The 21,177-nt window shown below is 37.9% G+C and overlaps 1 protein-coding gene across 3 annotated transcripts in view; it reads right to left on the reverse strand.

Annotated features, from left to right (window-relative positions):
- TNRC6A (trinucleotide repeat containing 6A) overlaps positions 1-21,177 on the reverse strand; it is a 216,031-nt gene that overhangs the window by 49,932 nt on the left and 144,922 nt on the right. For all 3 annotated transcript variants that reach the window (XM_025370328.1, XM_025370329.1, XM_025370327.1), the window contains exon 5: positions 140-580. In XM_025370328.1, coding sequence (XP_025226113.1) covers positions 140-580 — 441 coding nt within the window. The remainder of the gene's footprint in view (positions 1-139; positions 581-21,177) is intronic.

Here is a 21,177-nt window from a genome sequence, read left to right on the forward strand (position 1 = left end):
ACTCCCTATAAAGAACTCTTATATTAAAATCCAGATACTGATGAATACCAATACATCACCAAAAAGCTACAAATTTATTAACTTGCTATACAGCTAATGATGATAAGGTGTGAGTCTCGTAAGAAATGCCTTCTCTCACCTGACTGGTTTTTGCTGTTCTGCACCTCTCCGTTATTTTGTGGCTGTTGATTTGTTAAAGCACTGCTTTCTGACTGGCTGTTTAACACTTTAACAGCAGATCCAAGGTTTGCTGCTATGACAGGAAAATGCTGACCCCTCTTTAGAAGCTGTTTGTGTTCCTGGTGGCGAAATCGTGGAGGTACTTCACGAGGATACCGAGGCAAGGCCTGTGGCTGCTGCTGCGGCTGCTGTGGCTGTGGCTGCTGCTGCGGCTGCTGCTGCTGCTGCTGCTGCTGCTGCTGCTGCTGCGGCTGCTGCGGCTGCTGCGGCTGCTGCTGTGGCTGCTGATTGTTGGCTGTAGCTCGCTTGGCATTATTATTAGTGCTGGTTGCTGTGGAAGTGCCGTTATTAGAGTTGGCAGGCTGAGGCTGGCTTACACTGGGCTTTATCTGTTCTGGCACTAATCCCAACAAAAGAAAAGGGGTGGAAAACATTAGCCAGTAAAGGGTACCTCCAAAGTAAGCCATCTAAATTCAAAGGCACTAAGAAAAATAATCCTAAAAAAAACCAGAAGCTTTCCGTGAGCAGGGATATCCTCATTTACAGGCTCAAATTTTGTTAGGAGATATCACTGCCAAGAGTCAAATTTCACTTCTGCTAACTACCTATCCAATAAGGGCCCAAGGACTTTTGGCCAAGACAACAACTCATGTTCAATATCCCTTTTCCCACATTATACTCTGGTCAAAGACATCATCTGATCATTACAAAACCAGCGAACTTGCAATGACTCAAAGAACAAATGTGGCCAATTTTCAGTAGTACTAAGAGAATCCTCTATTCCCTGGCAACTGTTCTTATTCTGCCTCATTGTTAATGTGTTTGGTCTCTATTTTTCATCTTTAGAAGACAACACAAGAACAACACAAGGTTAGAAAACAACCTGCTGGTTTTCTTACAAAAAGCCAAAGTTAACAATGTAAAAATGTAAAATCTGAATCGTATAAGACAAACTCAGAACATGGAAGTAAAGACAAAGATAACGTATCTATGAGATGAATTAAAATGAGAGAAATAATCTGGATGCTTTATCTTAAATCTGAAAAATAAATCAGAAACTGCAAATAGGGAAACTGTTGACTCATAAAAGAGTGTAAAGAAAGAAAACTGATGGAAATGCCTTAAGCCAGTGTAAGTAAACCCAGCTGGAGAAGTACAGAGACGCATGGTGTATGAGCTTTTGGTGCCAGGTTTTAACCCCAGCTCTGCCTTTACAAGCTTTGTGTCTTTGGGCAAGTTGTATAAACCTAACTGAGCCTGCTGTTTTCCCGGTAAAATGGAGATAGTACCTACACCTTGCAGAGCTATCCTAAGGTTAAATGTCTTCATGTTTATAAAACACAGAACACAAGGCTATATAAACAGCGGCTATTCGTTAATGACTGACACAATACCACCTTATACTTTGGTAGCAGTTGAATGTTTCTATGAAATTTTTTAATGTATCCTCACAGATACCACTGTCAGATAAGTGAAGTGAAACACCCCCATGTTACTGGTGAGGACACTAAAAAAAAATCTCCATTCAAGCTCCCACCCTGGAATTAAAACAGCCCACCATTCGCCATCTGAGTTACCTCTGTGTCTTTCTCCTCTATAAAGTAGGAACAGTCTTGGTCAAGTGCTCAGGGTGTTGTAACCACTCAGTAAACAGAAGTGAAGTTATTAATTGTGTCCAAAAGAAATCTTTATCAAATGCCTACAATAGATATGACGATGTCATTAAACCCTTGGTCACCTGAGTTTACAATGACCACCAACTTCCTCTTCCACACTCTCAGCTCTAGCCCCCCTCCACCTAAGAAACTGGTCTCCCCATTTTCTTCTTTCTCTGAACACCTGGTAAATTTACTCTATGTCATTTATACTTTTTAAACATAATATATGATCTTGGCCTCTTATTTTTTGTGTGTCACTTCAATTTTTCTGAAGTAATACGAACTGTAGTTCAGGAAGAATTACAGTGAAAAATTACAAACATTCCATCTACTGTTTATAATGCTTTCATTCTTGATGCTCACTGACAAGTCTCTTACTGATAATTGGGGCAAAGTGCTTTCTAGGCCTAATTATGGGTGAAAATTTTGTCTCCCAGACAACATAATGCTTCTAATATGCAACAATAACATTTTTTATTTATTTTGTGTGTGCCTCATGCAGTAATAAGCAGATACTGGCTATCAAAAACACTTCATGAGGACAATACGGCACTAGAATATTCTAAAGTACCTCTGAAACCTAAGGAAGATAAAGTACAGGCAGCCCTCCACATCCATGTGTGCCCCACCCACAGATTCAACCAACCATGGATCAAAAATACTAAGCAAACAAACCAAAAATAAAAATACAAATAAACACCAATGCAACTATTTACACAGCATTTACATTATATTTGGTATTGTAAGTAATCTAGAGATGATTCAAAGTATATAGGAGAATGTGTGTAGGTTATATGCAAATACTACACCATTTTATACACGGGACTTGAACATCCATGAATTTTGGTATCTGTTGGGGGTCCTGGAACCAATGCATCACAGATACCAAGGGACAACTGTACATGTAACATTGTAAGGAACATAAAAATGTTTACTTAGCTTTTACATGCTTAGTACTGGACTCAGCGTGGCATTTGGCAATTGAACACCAACTTAGGGTGGTAGCTACCTGCTGCTGTAATACAGGTTTGTTGCCACTTCATTACTTTAAAAATCTAAATATTAAAAAATAACATTGTGACAATTTTATGCCCAAACAAGGTGTGTGAGAAAGGAGCAGGAAGATGCTTTTTAATTATCAAAGAACCAGAAGATAACCTATATACAAAAACTGTGAATGATCTATATGAAGGCATGTATAAGAACCCTAACACTAAATCAAAGGTGACCAGAAGTTCAGAAGCAACATCAATATTTGTCACCCAGCAACTTCACCTCTACCTCAAACTCAAGTAACTGCTGTATTTCTCATCAGTAAAGTGCCACGTGGAAAACAAAGCTGAGATAGGTATTCATTTCCGGGGCCAGAAAACTTCATTAAAACCACTGAAGACATCAAGATAATGTAACTATTGATTATTAAATGAAGCTAATCTGAAGTACAATCTTAGATATAAAATAAGACATAGAAGTAATGAGTGAAGGATTAAAAAGTGAACATAGGTGGGGGTTGCTAAGTAACAAATACCAACACTGACTAATACTGGCTATGGTGTAAATTATGTTCATAATCACCCAAACCATTGGAAGGGGGGGAAAGGAAAATTAGAAAACTTCATCTATTCAGCAGACATGTAAAATGGAATTTAAAAAAATTTCAAAGTTCTGGTTAATGCAAACTAGGATGCTAAACAGAAGCCCCAAAATACCTGTATCACAATAAATGTGAATGGGTTAAGTTCACTTGCTAAAAGATAAAGCCTCTTAAACTAAGTTAAGAAAGGAAAAACAAACTCAATAAACTTTGCAAAAAGCACTCTTAAACAAAACAACTCAGCAAGGTTTAAAAAAACAGTAGAGAGGAAGATACACAACCAAGAAAGGCTAAGAAAATTAAAATGAAAACAATACTGATATCAGACAAAATAAAATTCAAAGAGAAAAGCATTATAAAGGGTAAGATAAATTTCATATTCATAATAAAAGAAAAAACTAAAGACATAAGCAATTAAGCACTTTTATATGTCAAGTCTCATAATATCAAAACATGTAAAATAAATGGAGACAGAATAAACCAGAAAAAAGCAAAGCCATGTACCTTGAAAACAAGTAACATCTTTTTGACAAATACCCATGAAACAATCATAAGAAGTTAACATGCACATACATGCCATACAGCAGCAAAGAAAACATCAATAAATTGCAAAGGCTAGAAATAATACAGTAGATATTTCTGGATTACAATGTAATGTCACTAAAATCATAAAACTAGCAAATAAAAATCTGCCTTAAATTTCAATTGCATAACACAAATTTTTCAGCTAAAAACAGAAAAGAAAAAGAAAAAAGTACATTTCAAGATGAAGAATAAACACGAAACTACACAGTTACCAAGAAAATAATACTGAAAACACTGCATACAATACATTTTGAGATCCAGCTAAACCAGAGCTCAAAAAAAAATTCACAGCCTTATTTCCAACAAGAACATAATGCATCCAACTCAAGAAGGGGGAAAACACCCACACACACTAAAGTAAACAGAAACAATTAGTAAACATAAAAGAGAGATCAATGACTTTAAAAGTAAATCAATAAATCCAAGGCACGCTTCTATGAAAAATAGTTAACTTTATTAAAAAATGAAAATGGAAAAAAATAACCTTCTGAAATTAATATATTTCTTTATGTTCAAGTCTATAAATATGAAAAGCTGGAGGAGGGAGTAATTTAACATTGACCATAGAAGAGGCAGGAAATCTAAATAGATTAACTAGTTTACATAGAAGAAATAAGAGAAATTTATGAAAGTGTCTATCATGATCAGATAATTTCCCTGATTAATACTACCATACTTTTTTCTTTTTCACTAGTGTATACTTATTTTTGGAGACAAGAGTCTCGCTCTGTTGCCCAGGCTGGAATGCTGTGGTGCAATCTTGGCTTACTGCAACTTCCACCTCCCTGGTTCAAGTGATTCTCATGCCTCAGCCTGAGGAGTAGCTGGGATTACAGGTGTGTGCCACCACGCCGAGCTAATTTTTGTATTTTTAGTAGAGATGGGGTTTTGTCATGTTGGCCAGGCTGGTCTCGAACTCCTGATCTCAGGTGATCCTCCTGCCTCGGCCTCCCAAAGTGCTGGGAGCCACTGCACCCAGCCTTTAATAGTTTTTTTTTTTTTTAAAGACAGGGTTTTGCACTTGTTGCCCAGGCTGCAGTGCAATGGTGTGATCTTGGCTCACTGCAACCTCCGACTCCAGAGTCTTGCAACAGTAAGACCCTCTTTCAAGAAAAGAAAAAAGAAAAAGAAACATGTATCTCTAAACCTAATGGCATTTAAATTACTGCAGAGCACAGTAAAAGATGGAACACCAACATAACGCTGTTACCAATAAGTCAGGCTAAATTTTGGTCATCCCAAACAACGTGAATAAAAACAAGAGGTATAAATAGCACCAGGAGTGAAAAAGACACAAATTCAAATGTGGAGATTATGAAAAGACAAGAAAATACTATGTACAATCTATCCCAGTAAAACAAAATCCAACTACATTGAACTATGTTGTACAACAGGGGTTGGCAAGTTCTTTCTGTAAAGATGAGACAGTAAGTATTTTGGCCTTTGCAGACCATAGAGTCTGTGACAACCACTCAACTCTGCCACTGTAGCACCAGAGCAGCCACAGACAACAGGTAAACGCAAACAAATGGATGTGACTATATTCCATAACACTGCATATGCAAAACCAGGCAATGGGCCAGATTTCACCTGCAGACTGTAGTTTTCCAAACTCTGCTTTATCAAATGTAATTTACCAAAATAGGCTCACAGAAGAATAGAAGGTCCTACAGTATAACAGCAGAAACCCTGAAAGGGTCTCCCAAGATTTATCCCTCCAAAACACACCAGGCATACAAAAATACAAAAGCCAGGCACAGCAGCACACGCCTGTAGTTCTGAGGCAGGAGGATTGCTTGAGCCAAAAAGTTCAAGTCAGGCATGGGCAACATGGTAAGGCCCCAACTCCTGAATGAACGAATGAATAACATAACATAACATAACATAACAAACATAACATAAAATGCACCAGGCTCAAATAACAGGGGGTGTGTGTGAATGGGTGTGTATCCTCAAGAAACATGTAATATTAATCTTACCTAAACTGTCCCAGGACAAGAAGTATAGGTTCAAAAGACTGGATGGAATCAAATCTCAGCTCTGCAACTTACTAGTTATATGACCATGGGCAAGGCACTTAACTACACTGCCTCCACTGACTCACATCTCAAATGTTTTGGTCTCAAGGTCCTTTATACTCTGAAACACTGAGAACTCCAAAAGGTTTCGTTTGTGGGTGTTGTATATACATTTACCATAATAAAAGTTTAAACAAATATTTTAAGTGAGTTAAAAATAAATTTATTACATATGAACATAGATACATTTTAAAAAAATTATTGTATTTTCCAAAACAAAATTAGTGAGAAGCATGGCACTGTTTTACATTTCTGTAAGTCTCTTTAACATCTGGCTTAACAGAAGGCAGGTGGATTATCACATATGTACCTGCATCCAATTTGTTGTGATATCCCATACTGTGTCACCTGTGGAAAACTCCACTATATACTCATAATAAAAGTGAAACAGACAAAGTCTTCCTGTTATTATGAAAATTGATTTGACCTCATAGATCTCATGAAAGAGTTTCGAGGAGCCTCCTAGGGATCCTGTCCTCAGGTAAACTTTGAGAACCACTGCTACAGGATATGCACACACGGGATTCAACTGAATTTACGGTTCTGGAGTTCAAAAAAGTTTGGATTAAAAATATGGATTTAAGATTCAACATACAGGTGAGAAAACAGTTGTAGGAGAAGAAATGACAAAACCTCAAGAATGGGTTTAAGCAGCAGACAGAAGGAGCGAAGTAAAGGCAAGAACAAGTTATAACTGCCAGTGACGGGAGAGAAACCGTTCATTTTAGGTAATGGCTTAACTATCTATGCAGTTACTCAAGCAGGAATTTCTTCCTCAATTTTTCCCTACCCCCCTGTACCTAGTCAGTCAACAGGCCCAACAGATTACCTCCTTGATAAAATTCAAATGCATCCTGTGTCTCCAACGCCACTCCTGTGATTTAGGCCCTCAACAATTTATTCTTACAAAAACCTCCTAATGGGACTGCCAGCCTGGCTCAAGTCTTGATCCCTGCCCCAACCACTTTCACGTCTCCCCAAATCTATCATCTATCTGCCCCAAATTATCTGTACCATAAAACCACTTTCGGAACTCCTTTCTAAACTCCTTGGCATGGCCCCTCTCTACCTTTTTCCAGATTCATATCCTGCTATGTCCACACTCATTGCATTCTCTTCTACCACACCAAATACCTGCAATTCCCCAAAAGGTATCATGCTCTTTCATGCTATTCTTTTGCCCAAAATGCCTTGATACCTTTCTTGCAAATATTTTTGTCCATTTTGCCTAGGAAACAACTAATCTCCCCCACCCCCAGATTGGGCGTATCTTAGAATCATGTTATGTTATGACAACCAGATTGCCCTCCTCTATTCTGATGAAACTCTCACATATCCCTTACAATGCAGTCAATGTGCTCTGTAAGTGCTGGTTTCTTATTTCTCCTTCACTTTATCACTAGCATTTCCTGAACCAAGCAAAGCAAATGCTGGTTGAATAAATAATCCAGGAATTGTCAGGCATACACAAAGTGACTGGATCTATACAAAGTAAGATAGAACAGTACTGAGGATTAAACACTGTGGAATATCAACATTCAAGAGGTGGAATAATGAAGAACCAGTAAACAAAAGAAAGAATGATCAAGAGAAAGAGTAAGAATGATGGTCACTAGTTAATATGCTGCTGAATGCATCAATAGTTTTAAATAAATCTCTGCTCTAAAAAACACCTACAGCCAGCATGGAGAGAGCAGGACAGGTCCAGCCATTGAGATCATTAATGTGAGAAGGTTCTCTAATTAGCCGTGAGATTGCACTGGTCCATAATATCAGAAAAAGATTTTAATGGAAAGGAATTTCATTTTGCTAGGATAAAACATATTTATCTAGTAAAGAGTTCTATTTTTAGGTTTTGTTTTTTTGTTTTTTTGTTTTTTTTTTTTGGTCATACTGTGACGCCACCAATCTATTTCACAGTTTTAAAGAAATGGGAAAAAATTTTAACTGGTCCAAAAATGAACAAGTTTAACTTTTAAGAATGGAAAAATTATCTATTCAAAGAATTCACTCTACATTTTCCAAGTTTGTGTTCCAAATCAGGACCCCCCACTTTGTGAAACAATGAAATCAACCAATAAGACAAAGAAATTAATTTTTGCTATGCTTTGCTATTCTACAAGCTTTCTTGATATTTCTTATATAAAAACATATCATTCAGTAAGTCTAAAACTTTTAAAAAATAGCTTCTTAATTGAAAAAAATAGATAGCAATTGTCTCATATTCACATGAAAACCTAAGAATAGACAATATAACCAAAGTTCTAAATATACCAAGTTCTAAGTTTGTAATACCATTTTAATTAATGCTTCTTTAAATGTCTAAAATACTTTGTCACCTTAATACATTGATTTCAGATAATATTTAATGAACTTCACTTTGACTATCTACAAGTTTAACAGAAAGAATTTAAATGTGGACCAGCCAACAATCATCTTTGAATACTACCAATCCCCAAAACATCAATTTCCATGCCTTAATACCTGAAGCCCTTACATTACTCCTATCCATCAAAGTCTACTATTTAACTTTGTGTAATAGTTTTCATATTGGCTACATTGTAAATCTTCTAAACTACTGGCAGAAATACAGTACACAAAATGCTGCTTTAACACTTGATGTCACTTTAACAGACTGGAGTGCTAAGTTGACCTCTAGAAAATACAACTTAGTGAATACCTACAAAATATAAAGTGCTTTTTAATACTTCTCTTGGCAAACTTTAACTTTACCTAGAATTACTATTTCTATATGTGTCGTTATGTAGGAAAACAAAAAACCATCAGCTTAAGCTCCTAGAAGACAAGATGGAGTGTACCAACGAAAGCTCTTCGGTTAGAAAATGTTATTCTCAAATAAGAGCAAAAACAAAGGATTTTCCTAAGTATCTTTCCCTGTAATTAAGAATTTTTTGTTTTTTTGAGATGGAGTCTCGCTCTGTCGCCCCCGGCTGGAGTGCAGTGGGGCGATCTCAGCTCACCGCCAGCTCCGCATCCCAGGTTCACGCCATTCTCCTGTGTCAGCCTCCCGAGTAGCTGGGACTACAGGTGCCTGCCACCACGCGGCTAATTTTTTGTGTTTTTAGTAGAGACGGGGTTTCACCGTGTTAGCCAGGATGGTCTGGATCTCCTGACCTTGTGATCCGCCCACCTCGGCCTCCCAAAGTGCTGGGATTACAGGCCTGAGCCACCGCGCCCGGCTAAGAAAAATTTTTTTTACCTTCTCAAATGAGATTAGGCATTACCACCAAGACAAAGGTGTACTCAAACAATTCACTAACAAATCAAGGAGGGTTTTTAAAAATCACAAGACAAACTGTCTACCGCTCAAACAGTCAGGTTAACTCTGAATGCCTGATGCTTAAAAAATCCTTAAAGTACCAACTGTTCAAATATTTTTAAAAGTGTCATCTACAGATTTTTTAAAAAGAATTCTTTAAAATCTTACAGGCAAGTATTTTACATTCTTAGGAGCTAGAAAATAAAAGCCTTATAGATAGAAGTTAATATATAACCTAGGACATTTAAAATTTAACTGTTTATCAGGCAACATCACATATTTTTCTTCTCTATTAATTTCTAATATCTAATTGTATTCTCTTTAATCTTAAACTCTGAAATCAATGATTCTAGCTGTTCCACTAAAATACTAAGGTAGCTTTCAATAATTTTTCACATGAAAGAATCTGCCTAATCCTCAGAGGGAGAGCAAACAAGTTTGGGTGCCATCAGTTCTTCCAGCTTTCCTGAACAGCAGCAGCATTATCACACTGGGACACAGATTTTCAAAACTCACAAACCTGATGAAACTTCAAAGTAGATTAGAAAATTCTCTACATCAAGAAAATTCCAAAGAAAGGTGTTTCCAACTTCTGTTGCTTTCCCACTCTGTAGCTTTCAGGAGAAAATGGAGGAACAGCATAGTGTCATTTTACTGCTCTGAAAGTACTGCTTGCCAGCTTCTTCCAACCTGTATTTGAGGCCCAATAACTTGAATTCTATCTCATTATATTTTAAGGAATTGCAAGGGACACAGAAGTAGCTGAACAATGCGAAGTGCAGTTCTATTCAATAAAAATGAGTTCATAAATCAAACTTATTTAAAACATGGCCAAACACTGTACTACCATAAAAAATCTTCTTGCTCATTAATAAGCATACTGAATGATTTATAACATACTTCCTCTGTATAATATACATCCCCTGTCCAGTACTAACTTCGGTCGGTTGTGGAATGCTGAGGGGCACAGAGGGGAAGTCTAGTTTTTAAGGTGATACATGTAAGATGTAGTGTTAGAATTTCTGTTGCAGTACATGGCTGCAGCTTTAAGTGCTAGTGCTGATCTGGAAATACTAAATGTTTGCCAATCCATTAACTTTTGCCAATTCTTAGCAAGTCATTTGAATTAAATGGCTAAAAACTAAGGTTTAAAAACTGATATCAAATATAACTGTATTTATATTTTACACAAGCAAGTCTTAATATTTCTGTTGAAAAGTTCCTAAGAAAAAAATGCCAAACAGCAAGATAATCTTAATCAGTTAAAAATTAGATACCGGGCCGGGCGCGGTGGCTCAAGCCTGTAATCCCAGCACTTTGGGAGGCCGAGACGGGCGGATCACAAGGTCAGGAGATCGAGACCATCCTGGCTAACCCGGTGAAACCCCGTCTCTACTAAAAAATACAAAAAACTAGCCGGGCGAGGTGGCGGGCGCCTGTAGTCCCAGCTACTCGGGAGGCTGAGGCAGGAGAATGGCGTGAACCCGGGAGGCGGAGCTTGCAGTGAGCTGAGATCCGGCCACTGCACTCCAGCCTGGGCGGCAGAGCGGGACTCCGTCTCAAAAAAAAAAAAAAAAAAAAAATTAGATACCAAATTTAAAACAAATATTAAATTGAAATGACTTAGTTTTAATTCACTTCAGAAATGCTAGAAAATCAGGAAGTATATATTTTCCTGAGCCTCAGGGAAGCACCTCGCTTTGCTTCCTCAAGGGACTCTATCATCTTTTTTTTTTTTTTTTTTTTTTGAGACGGAGTCCTGTTGAGTCACCCAGACTGGAGTGGAATGGCGCGTTATCGGCTCGCTGCAGTCTCTGCCTCCTGGGTTCAAGCGATTCTCGAGCCTCAGACCTCCTGAGTAGCTAGGACTACAGCCGCGAGCCACCAAGCCCAGCTAATTTTTTTTATTTTTAGTAGAGATGGGGTTTCACCATGTTGGCCAGGCTGGTCTCCAACTCCTGACCTCAAGGGATCCACCCACCTCTGCCTCCCAAAGTGTTGGGATCACAGGCGTGAGTCACTGCGGCATCTTCTACCCAAATACTAACCACCTTAAATTACCAACACAAAGAGAAACTCAGCTGATTTGTCTTGATACACTCCTCCAGGTCAAGATCATTGAATAACATATTTCCCAGAGCTTTTTCACTAATGAAATTCCAGATGAAATGGCCCAACTACAAAAATTCTGCTCTTCAACAAAATGAGCAAGTTATGTCTGTTGTAAAGCACAGAATCTTCTTTCTGAGATGGAGGATACCCACAATATTAACAATGTGCTATTTTCAAAATCTTTGGTTTACAGAGCCATTGAGTCTTGCCTAAATACGTAATTCAGAAAACTGTGATGATCAAAGGTCTCTTTCCCAGGTTCAGGCATACCTTTTTCTTTTTCTTTTTTTTTTTTTTGGGACGGACGGAGTCTTGCTCTGTTGCCCAGGCTGGAGTACAGTGCCACAATCTTGGCTCACTGCAAGCTCTGCCTCCTGGTTCATGCCATTCTCCTGCTTCAGCCTCCTGAGTAGCTGGGACTACAGGTGCCCACCACCATGGCTGAATAATTTTTTTTTGTATTTTTAGTAGAGATGGGGTTTCACCGTGTTAGCCAGGATGGTCTCAATCTCCTGACCTCGTGATCTGCCCACCTGGGCCTCCCAAAGTGCTGGGATTACAGGCGTGAGCCACCATGACTGGCCCAGGCACACCTTTTAAAAGAAAAAAATTCAGACTGCCTATTAATCTCTCCTCCATAACATAAAAGTATAGAATGGCCCTCTTCAAATTTGCTTATTTGAACTGTTCAGAAGCAAAGGATTCTTTAGTCTTACACTTACTAATCAGAATCCATATATTTAAAAACAAGTATCACATGGGGTTCTCATGTCTGAGTAAGTCTGGAAAACGGTTCTGGAAGACACTGTAGCAACCTCTAGAGAGCTTCAGCTTCCATTTGTGACTCAAAATTTAAAAATAAGAAAAAACATAAACATAATACCTGAACATTCAAGTAGAAGTTAGTTCCCACTTTTTAATTCTCTAAAGTTATATAATAAAGGAACTGTCATTAAATCACTGAAGATATTAATTAGTTAAGAAATACAGAATGGTTAGTTGATTTTTTAAATTAGGAAAAATGTCCCAAATATACAGTATAAAAATAAAGTTCAGCTAAATTAAACAATACTGGCCAGGCGCGGTGGCTCACACCTGTAATCCCAGCACTTTGGGAGGCTCAGGAGGGTGGATCACAAGGTCAGGAGATCAAGACCATCCTGGCTAACACGGTGAAACCCCATCTCTACTAAAAATACAAAAAAAAATTAGCCAGGCACAGTGGTGGGCGTCTGTAGTCCCAGCTACTCGGAAGGCTGAGGCAGGAGAATGGCATGAACCCAGGAGGCGGAGCTTGCAGTGAGCCGAGATCACGCCACTGCACTCCAGCCTGGGCAAAAGAGCGAGACTCCATCTCAAAACAAAACAAAACAAAACAAAAATACTATAAAATGCTACAGATTTTAAAAGCTTTTACAAAACATGGGCAAACTATTTTCTAAATCTGGAAAAATGGCATGTTTTCTCAGCGTAGAAATTAGTCAAGAACTCTAAAAATAAAAAACACGTTTGATAAAATAGAGAAAACACTGATGTGTATTTTTTCAAGTGTGTATATTCCAATTTAAAAGGGAAACTGGAAAATACTTGCCCTTTAGAACAAATTAAAGGGATCCATTCTGTTCCTTCCCAACCCTCCTCACCTCGACTTTCCCTAATCTAACGAAAGATATGTTTTAGTTTAAGGATACTAAACCTAATACAGAGAAGCATTCAACACACTAGCGTTTAGGACTGAAGTCTAAGCTAACAGTATAAATGTGATTTAATTGTGCTTTCCTCCTTCTGAACATGTATTTGCATCTTCAGTGTATGTATTCCTGATAGGGTGCCTGGGATTAGGCAAAATTTAGATATTCTTGCCTCGTACCTCATCCTCAGAATGACTTCATATACACGATATGGTCCATAATGTGGGAAATATTTGCATCAAATACATCTGATGAAATGCTAATGAACTTATTATAGAAAGAGCTCACGTAAATTGTTAACGAAAACTCTAGGCCCAAGAACTAAACAGGCAAATAATAAGGATGGGCAATTCATAAAAAGAAAAAAGCGTGGCCAGGCACAGTGGCTCACACCTGTAATCCCAGCACTTTGGGAGGCCGAGGCAGTTGGATCACTTGAGGTCAGGAGTTCGAGACCAGCCTGGTCAACATACTGAAATCCCGTCTCTACTAAAAGTACAAAAATTAGCTGGGCATGGTGGCAGGCACCTGTAATCCCAGCTACTCAGGAGACTGAGGCAAGAGAATCACTTGAACCTGGGAGGTGGAAGTTGCAGTGAGTTGAGGTCGCGCCATTGCACTCCAGCCTGGGTGACAGAGTGAGACTACATCTCAAAAAAAAAAAAGAAAAAAAGAAAAAAGTACAACTGATTATGCATGGTAAACAAATACATACACGTCAAAGAAAACACACCAATTTTGGCCTGCCAAATTTATGAAGCTGATAGATCCCATCCTCATGTTTTAAGACATATTCCTTGCACTGCACTGTGATTCACCTTTGTTGGGCTGGGTTCTACTTTAATGGGAAGAAAAAGCAAATCACTTCTGGGTGTGGAGGAACCCTGAATTAACTGGAGAAACTGCTAGCATGTCATTTCAAGCGGCTGAAAGGTTGCTAGGATATTGCAAAACCACAGTGGTGGATATTAAAATTACCAAGTATCAGCTAGATGCCAGGCAATGTATCTATTATCTCTTAATTTTCATCATGATTCCATAAATTTGAAATATTCTTCCCATTTTACAGACGAGGCAAATACAGTTCAGAAAGCTATTCATGCTCAAACGTCTAGTAAATGGCAGAGGTGAAATTTAAAACCCAATCTGACCCCCAAACAAGTGTTCCTTCTAGTATATATTATTTTCATCTTAATTATAAGGGCAAAAACAAACTCTCTAAAAATAAAGGGCTAACTACAGATTAACCACTTTAAAAATTATTTCACAGCCATTAAACTAATTTTTTTTCATATCTACTTCCTGTTTCCTTTGTCCTGCAGATCAGTCTCATCAGACATGTGAAGGTATAAAATCTTTCTTTTCTACCAAATTTAATAGTTTATTAGTATTTAAAAGCAACAAATCTACATTTGTTAGAAATAATCCTTGCCTAAAGCCAAAAGGGGTCTCCTTAGCAATCTTCATAGCCTCCCTGAGTACCTAAGTCTAGACTTACATGTATAAATCTATGGAAATCATTTTCCTTTCACAATAGTAGGAAATAAAAAATGGTGACTTTGTTACATGATCTACCTAAAAATAATCATTTTATGAACTATTTCCCATGAAAGTGGAAGGCCATTTTTTTCCATCCTGCTAGTGCAGAGCTACAAATCTTATTTGTTACATAGCTTAAAGACATCTTCCACAGGAAGAAAAACACCTGCCATTAGTAAATTCTTAATTGGTATGAACCTATGCTTCTATTTTAAAGAGGTTAGTGTACATGTGCCTTCTAAATATCTCATAAAAAACTACTGTAGCACATTTAGAATCCTGGTATTATTACTTAATACCACCCAACAACACAAAAATCATTTCTACTACGTAGACTGTGGAGAAAAACAGTGAACTAAGCCCCAATTCTAAAAGCTGAACCACCCAACCTGTGTGATGGAAACAGGCTATGGGGAAATGGGTGACTAGACTCGACTCTCTGGGATTGCCATCTTCAGCTGTGAGTGGCCTCTTCTGTTTACCCTAATGGCCTCACAAGTATCATCTTCTCTGTGTATCATCAGGTTATATGCTTGAAGTTACAAACTACTTGAGCCTCAGTTTTCTCCTCTGAGAATGTAGGCAGTACAGTAACCCCTATGAAGCCATCAAAGTTCCTGAAATTCATTATAATAGAAGGCCTTATAATTGGGAAACTTAAAGTCTTATGGATTCCCACAAAAAATTAAAACTCAAACTACCATATGACTCAACAATTCCTCTTCTAGGTATACAGTAGTCCCCCCTCCTTTTCCAAGATTTCACTTTCCAAAGTCTTACTTACCCCATGGTCAGCCACAGTTCAAAAACAGGTGAGAACAATACAATAAGGTATTTTCGAGAGAGGGACCAAAATCTGATAACTATTACAATATATCATTATAATTGTTCTGTTTTATTATTATTAGTTGTTGTTAATCTCTTAATATACCTAATTTATAAATTAAACTTTATCATAGGCATGTTATATAGGAAAAAGCATATTATTAATAGTATATATGAGGTTCAGTACTATCTGAGGTTTCAAGTATCCACTGGAGTCTTGAACGGATTCTCTATGGATACGGGGGGATTGCTATATACCCAAAGAAAATGAAATCAGCACCATGTAGAAATATCTGTACTCCCATGTTCATGCCAGCATTATTCACAATGGCCAAGATATGGAAACAACCTATGGATAAATAAAGATGAATAAAGAAATTGTGGGCCAGGCGCAGTGGCTCAAGTCTGTAATCCCAGTACTTTGGGAGGCTGAGGTGGGTGGATCATTTGAGGTCAGGAGTTCAAGACCAGCCTGGCCAACATGGTGAAACTGTGTCTCTACTAAAAATACAAAAATTAGGTGTGGTGGTACATGCTTGTAATCCCAGCTACCCAGGAGGTTGAGGCACAAGAATCATTTGAACCTGGGAAGTGGAGGTTGCAGTGAGCGGAGATCATGCCACTGCACTCCAGCCTGGGTGACAGAGCAACACTCTGTCTCAAAAAAAAAAAAAAGAAAAGAAAAGAAGAAATTGTGGCAAATATACACAAAGGAATATTATTCAGCCTTTAAACAGGAGGGCCTGCCATTTGCCACAACATGGATGAACCTGGAAGACATTATGCTGAGTGATGTAAGCCAGACACAGAAATAAAAATACTGCCAAGATCTCACTTACAAGTGGAATCTTAAAAAAAAAAAAAAAAAAAAGTCAAATACACAGAAAGAGAGAGCAGAATAGTGGTTAGGGAGGGTAGATATAGGTCAAAGGGTACAAAGTTGCAGTTATGTGGGTAAGTCTAGGTATCTGATGTATAGTTAATAATATTGTATTGTATATTGGAAATTCGCTGACAGTAGATTTTAGGCACTTCTACCAAAAAAACAGGGTAACTGTGAGGTAATGAGTATATTAATTTGCTTGACTGTAGTATTCATTTCACATGCATATGCATACAAAAACATTATGTTGCACACCTTAAATATATAATAAGATCTTATGGAGAAAATGGAGTGATAAGTTCAGATCACAGGTAAATGATAAAGGCCTTTAATCATATATTTACCTTTACTAAAATAAAGATGAGAATGGAAGTGCAGTGGGAACAGGAACTTGGGGGTTGTTTTGTTCATGCTTATTACCAGTGACCATAACATTGCATAAAACAGGGTTGGCAAACAGTTAAGTATTTCATGAATTATGAATGAAGGAAACAATGTCACTTTATGAAACCTGAGTTTAGAATAATGGATTATTACATAAGTATTTTTTGTTTCCTTTGTTTCTCAAGATGACCTCATGAGATAGTGAAACATGGATGATACTGGCAGTGATGACTGAAAGAAAAAGTAAAGAGGTGCTCTGTTTATTAATGAGAAGGGGACAAACTGAACACTTCTTCCATCAACACAAACTTAGCCATCTCAGTCACATTCCAGAAGCTAAACTGTCTGCTATGACTTTAACAAATGTATTGGTCAAGAGGCATACTGGAAAGGGATTTCACTGTTGTCCAAGTCCTTCAGAAAGGGTCCTCCACCCTTTGAAGAATGATGAAATGAAGGGTTCTTTTTTAGCAAAACTGTCATTACATCTCCCTTACAGTTGTAGCAAAAAACACTTCAAACATAATTTAGTACTCTGGTTTTGCTCCACAGAAGGATCAGTGTTTACTGCATAGAGATCAAAGCATGCAGGAGGTTTCAGAATCAGCTGCTTGCTTGGCTCTCAAAACTCTTGTTCATTTTCATCAACAACCAAAGATGTAACAAACAATTTAAGAGCCAATGCCTCACCCATCACAAAGCTGTCAAATTCCCCCTAATTCACAAAATTATACTGGTGCTACAATTTTTTTTAAAAAAATTCTATATGCTTAATCAATAGAGAAATACTATAAAATCTGTTCCAAGATCTTTCTGGATTCCTTTTAAAAGATGAGTTGTTTTAGTTCCCTCAGTGACTACTGTTGTAGCATGAGCAATGGTGTGTCCTTCACATCTTGTCTTCCATGTAACTGTAGGGGCTGTTTTTAAAGAAACAGAAGCGGCAGAGCCCAGTCAAGTTCGTAGTCAAATTCTGGCTCAGGCACTTGTTAGCTGCATAACCTGGGCAAGTTAGTTAACTTTTCCTAGCCTCAATTTCACCTGTAAGTGGTGCTAATATCTACTTTCAAAGGGCTGCTGAGAGGATTAAACGTAAACTTACCTTGTGCTAGTATACACTGAAGGCCTACTCCCACATCAATTTTTAAATATAGACTACATGAGTCCCAGAGTACCCAACCTGCTGCCATGGACCCTGCCCTGGATCCCACAGATTCCCAAAATTCAGTAACTAAAGTAACTCTTAGCACATTAAGAAGCTTTTAGGGCCTTGTTCTGAATTGCTGATACCCATTCATTATTAGTGGTTAAATATTTAGAATATTTTCCTTGATTAAATGAAATAAAGCACAGTGCCTGGCACATAGAAAGGGCTCTAAGTCAGCTCTCTAATGTCTACAATATGATTTGACATGCAGCTGATTTATTTTTATCATCCAGATGTAATAACACTGTGTTTGACAGAAAAACAAATATTAAGGCTAGAACTGATAAAAATAACTGTGCCAACTGTGGCAGGAAAAAAAAATGCGTAAATGTTGATTCAATTTCATGAGTTTTTAATTAACCCAGAAACAGAACGGCAGTAATAAACTAAACTTCGCTATTTTATCACCCAAAAAATAAAATCTTAATCCTTTTTTCTCCATTGCTGTTTCCCACCAGGATCTCCCCAGGCTTCCCACAACTCCCTTAGGAGCTCAGGGGTTTCTTATTCTTTGGAAGATACCTTGCTCATGAAATCACTCAAAAAAAGCACTGGCACTGATATGAAGGAGACAGGGAGGGGAAGAGACAGAGGAAAAAGAGAGGAGAGAGAAAGAAAATTAGCTGTCAAAAATCAACAGTGCTTACTTACTCTTTTGAAAGGAATGTATAATCAACATGCTTCCCAAGAAAGCCAATGTCAGCCAGCTGCGGTGGCTCATGCCTATAGTCCCAAGTACTCAGGAGCCTGAGGCAGGAAGATCATGTGAGTCCAGGAGTTTGAGACCAGCCTGGGTAACACAGCATCATCACATTTAAAAAAAGAAAAAAAAAAAAAATAGCCTGCTCCTGTAGTCCCAGCTACTCAGGAGGCAGGAGGACTGCTTGAGCCCAGAAGTTCAGGGCCGCAGTGAGCTACGATTGTGCACTACACTCCAGAGCGAGACCTTGTCTCCTTAAAAAAGAAAAAGTCAATGTCAGAGTTGAAAAACTTTTTAAAAAATTTTCTTATTCTCAACCAAGTTCCCAAGGACACTCTGAAGAGGGACATTAGCTCTTTCCTTGCCTTTACATTATATATACCACAAGGCATCTTAAAATGTATCCATCCATCCCTATACCTCACCAGAAGTTTTTTAGCACTTCACTCTCCTGGTGTTTCAAAGACATACTCGTAAGATACATATTTTAAAAGATTTTTTGAATATTCAAATATTTATGTTCTTCACAGTTTTTCAAAGTTGAAGTCACAAGAATAAAACTTTCAAGAATGTCATTATGTTGCCCATTACACTTCAGAGCTATGTTGCCCTGTAAGATTAAAAATTTAGTTCCTCAGTCACATTAGCCCCATTTCAAGTACTTGACAGCCACATGTGGCTAAACCTGGTCTTTACACAGACTCTACAATACAGAAAGAGAAAAAATCATATCGACAGTACAAACTGCAAGAGAAGCAGCAATTCTGGAATAGGCAGACTCTTCTGATTTTTAAATGTTGGCAGTCATTTTAAAATGTACAGGATTATAATAAAAACAGTGCAGAAACCAGAGACTGGGGAGACCTGACAACTAAATGCAAGGTAGCATTATGCATTGGATCCTAGAATGGAAAGTCATTAATGGAAAACCTGGTGAGGTTAGTATCATTGTTGGTTTTTCAGTTTTGACAAATGTACCATGCTAATGTAAGATGTTAATAATGGAGGAAGCTGAATGAAGTGTGTATGAGAAGTCTCTGTACTATCTTTCCAACATTTCTGTAAATCTAAAATTATTTCAAAATACAAAGTTTAGTAAACACCACCACCACCAAGTGGGCCACATTTGCCCCTCAAGTCTCCAGTTTGTAATCTCTAACCACTGTGTGAACCCCAAACTATAAATACTACCCTAGACAAATACATAGCACAGAAATAAAACAACACATTTCCATGAATCAGAAAAAATGTGAACAATTATGAAGAGAGACACCGTGAAAAGAAGGATGATGTGAGTGAAATCACTGGCAAAACAACAAAATGTATTCTGAAGTGACTTTCATATACTCAGCCTATCATTCTCAAGAGTTGTGGAAAAATCTAAAACAAAAACAAGAAGACTAAAAATGTTCATATTTTATGTAAGGCTAGAAAAAAATTACTTACATTTAGAAATGATATAAACACTAGATACTCAAAGATGTTGAAGAAACAAATATCCATGGATCAGTCAAAAATCTAAGAATATAACCAAGTGCCCAAATTTGAGATTATAACAGCCTAAGAAACTGGAAAGGGAGATATCTACGGTAGTTGGAGAGACCCATTCGAGGCTGAACTCTGAGAGGTTTAGGAAACCTGAAAGGCCTGATAAAGACATCCTTGGCTGAGAAACTGGATAAAAAAGAAACAAGAATGAACATGAAAGAGATAAGAATGCTCTAAAAAGTATAGAGTGATGAGAAACAGGCTGGTTAGGTCAAGGGAGGTTAGATTAATGAGGGCCTTGAAAGCTAAGCAAAGGAGTTTGGTCTTGAAGCAAGTATAACTAGGGACAACTTACCATTGCTATGTGGGGGAGAGGGGTGGGGAAAATAGAGTTTTAGGAAAATTAATTTGGTAACATTCCTACTAATTTGGCAATGTTGCTCCCTACATTCCACATCCTTGTAACTGTCTTAGACATTCCAAATTCAAAGCCACAGCAGCACCTTCAATTCCTCTTCTGATCTCATCAGTTGCCAGTCCTGTCAATTATACCTCACACATCTGTCACCCACCTTCTACCTCTTCTGCCAAGACCTCAGTTCAAACCCTCATGACCCTCTCTAATCTCGCTTCTATTGGTGACTCTAGGCACTACTGGCAAAGTTAAGTTTCTAAAGCACAGCTTATGACCATGACATTCCAAACCCAAACACCTTTGCTGGCTTAACCAGCATGAAGCCCTGTGGCTCCCTCTATCTCCAAGCCTATATTCGGTCGCTTCCTCCCCAACTCTAGAGACAAAAGATGCATGTTGTATTCCCCATGCTGTCTACCTGCCTCCTCTGCTCACAATGCCTTTCTTCTCTTAGCTCTACCTTTCAAATCCCTACCTGTCTTCTAACCAATACTTTCCATGTACAGTAGTTGATAGCTTTAAAAAATGGAAAACAAAGTGAAACAAAGCACCATGTCA

The sequence above is a fragment of the Theropithecus gelada genome, chromosome 20, assembly GCF_003255815.1.
Source record: "Theropithecus gelada isolate Dixy chromosome 20, Tgel_1.0, whole genome shotgun sequence".
NCBI lineage: Eukaryota > Metazoa > Chordata > Mammalia > Primates > Cercopithecidae > Theropithecus > Theropithecus gelada.